Source organism: Palaemon carinicauda, chromosome 1 (assembly GCF_036898095.1).
Source record: "Palaemon carinicauda isolate YSFRI2023 chromosome 1, ASM3689809v2, whole genome shotgun sequence".
Classification (NCBI taxonomy): Eukaryota; Metazoa; Arthropoda; class Malacostraca; order Decapoda; family Palaemonidae; genus Palaemon; species Palaemon carinicauda.
Window position 1 is genome coordinate 237905625 of NC_090725.1, and position 2500 is coordinate 237908124.

The 2500-nt window shown below is 28.2% G+C and overlaps 1 protein-coding gene across 1 annotated transcript in view; it reads left to right on the forward strand.

Moving 5' to 3' along the window:
* Positions 1-2500, forward strand: part of LOC137654495 (uncharacterized) — a 27135-nt gene that overhangs the window by 24408 nt on the left and 227 nt on the right. Inside the window, exons 7-8 of the mRNA XM_068388167.1 lie at positions 315-452; positions 1586-2500. The exon at positions 1586-2500 is cut by the window's right edge and continues 227 nt beyond it. Of these exons, the coding sequence (XP_068244268.1) occupies positions 315-452; positions 1586-1668 (221 nt within the window). The 3' untranslated portion in view covers positions 1669-2500. The remainder of the gene's footprint in view (positions 1-314; positions 453-1585) is intronic.

A 2500-nucleotide genomic window follows, 5' to 3' on the forward strand; every position in this document is an offset into this window, starting at 1 on the left:
ATCTGCAATGGCCTAAAAATTAGCTATTTTCATCTGTAAAGACAATCTCTTTCCGATCTGAACGATTAAGCTATATATACAAAAGCTAATGGGAGATTGTTATAATAAAAATGCACCACTTTCCTTTTGTATCAACTACATTTTACTTATCCCATTGATTCTTTTACTTTATAATCAATATTATTTCTCTCAATGAGTCTTTCTTTCTATATTGTAAGAAATATAAAATCCTATGAATTGCACATCACAAGGAAATCTAGTTTATTTATCAACAAAGATAAAAAAAGATGATAATATCAGCATTCTCATTATAGAAAGACTTCGAGTTGTGCCCTTGATGAACAACTGCACAGACATGTGTCAGTTGACTCCGGAAAGAGATGAATTTCTGACGACAACAACACTGGCAATGATTCGCACTCTCCTCAGTCGTCAGGCTCATCCTATACCAGGTAGTGTTAAAGAGTGGTTGGTTAGTAATTAGTTATAACTTTATTAGTCTTCAGGTCATTCGGGGCTATTGAATAGTGTAGAATCGCTTACAATCTTATACATTACGTATCAAACGGCTCCAAAGAATATTTAACATTCGTGAGCTTGCAGTTCTCGAAAGTACTTCTCATAAATACCTGAACACTTTTTGACTATATATATATATATATATATATATATATATATATATATATATATATACTGTATATATATAATATATATATACAGTATATATATATATATATATATATATGTATATATATATATATACTGTATATATATAATATATATATACAGTATATATATATATATATATATATATATATATATATATATATATATATATATATATACTGTATATATATATTATATATATACAGTATATATATATATATATATATATATATATATATATATATATATATACTGTATATATATAATATATATATACAGTATATATATATATATATATATATATGTATATATATATATATATACTGTATATATATAATATATATATACAGTATATATATATATATATATATATATATATATATATATATATATATATATATACTGTATATATAGTTTGTTTCAGATGTTTTCATTGCACGGTTAGACTTATCTAACCCGTAGTTTCACAGAACACATATTACCAAGTAAGGTCAGTTGCTAATTTTAGCAGAATCTGTCCGAAAAAGTAAAACTTTTTGAATGCCATAATGGTAAACAATAAGTATCAACTGACCATTACCACCAGATGCACCAATGACCTGGGGCACTAATACACCATAACTAAAAGTCAGAAGAGGCCTAATAACGTGTTGAGAACCTTTTACATTTGAGGCCGGTGGGGATTACATTGGAGGTTTTTGGGAATAAGCCATCTATTCCTGGGGGCGCTATCTCACCAAACAGGGCTAATAGGCAGAACATATAATCAACTACCATATACATATTATGCTGTATAACACACAATTTGTTTAACTTTTCTAGTGACTTTTATCCGAGAATTTTATATTTTCATTATGTCGACACCTAGTGATTACCGTGAACTAAATGTCTAACGAATTTTCCTTTTCTTTGTCCACAGCTGGAGCAGGAACCATGGCCTCAACCATCCCAGGTCTAATACTATCTTTGGCTTCAGTGATTTTCATGAGGAACCTCTTCTAGGCCATTTCCAAAGCCTTTTCCACTTTTTCTCTTCGAGCTTAACTCAATTTTGTTAAATCATTTAAACATTTCTTTGTGACTTTCGCTTAGAGCAATTAAAGTCTTTTTAAGATTTTTGATACATGTGTAAATATTTTGATTTGTTCTCTCACTAGGGTTTCAATATGATTACTCAATCATGGCATTTACACGAGGACCTTTGCGGCTTTTTATTCTATTTCATTTATATAGGTCACTGTGTTACTAACATTGTTAGTAAATAAATCAACAGCGTTATTCTGAAGGAAAGTTATAACACTTCCTCAATTTGACAAAGGAAACTTTAAAACTGAAACAAACTGCGTTTCATTAACGAACAAAATCTAAGACCTAAAAATATAATATCTAACCACCGATCGTGATCATCCACCTGAAAATTGAAAAGATGAGTTTCTGGCACCGAATGCTTTGGTAACGCTACTAATATAATAAAACCAAAACTTTTCTTAGTAAAAAAAACTTCAATAGAACTCCCCACTTTTGAAATATTATTCAATATATGCTCGTAGCAATTAAGATGAATACAATTCATACGTAGAGTAAAGGTAGATTACTTTTCAAATATCGTGGCGATGTAAATTCTTCTACGGATTTTAAGAAAACTCTCAACATGTTGGTGATGCATTCTTACTTTCAATGTTTTATTCACAACTGATGAAACTTGTCCAACACCGGTATTGTTCTTTCGAGCCTTGTATATATATATATATATATATATATATATATATATATATATATATATATATATATATATATATATATATATATATATATATATATATATGACAGTAAG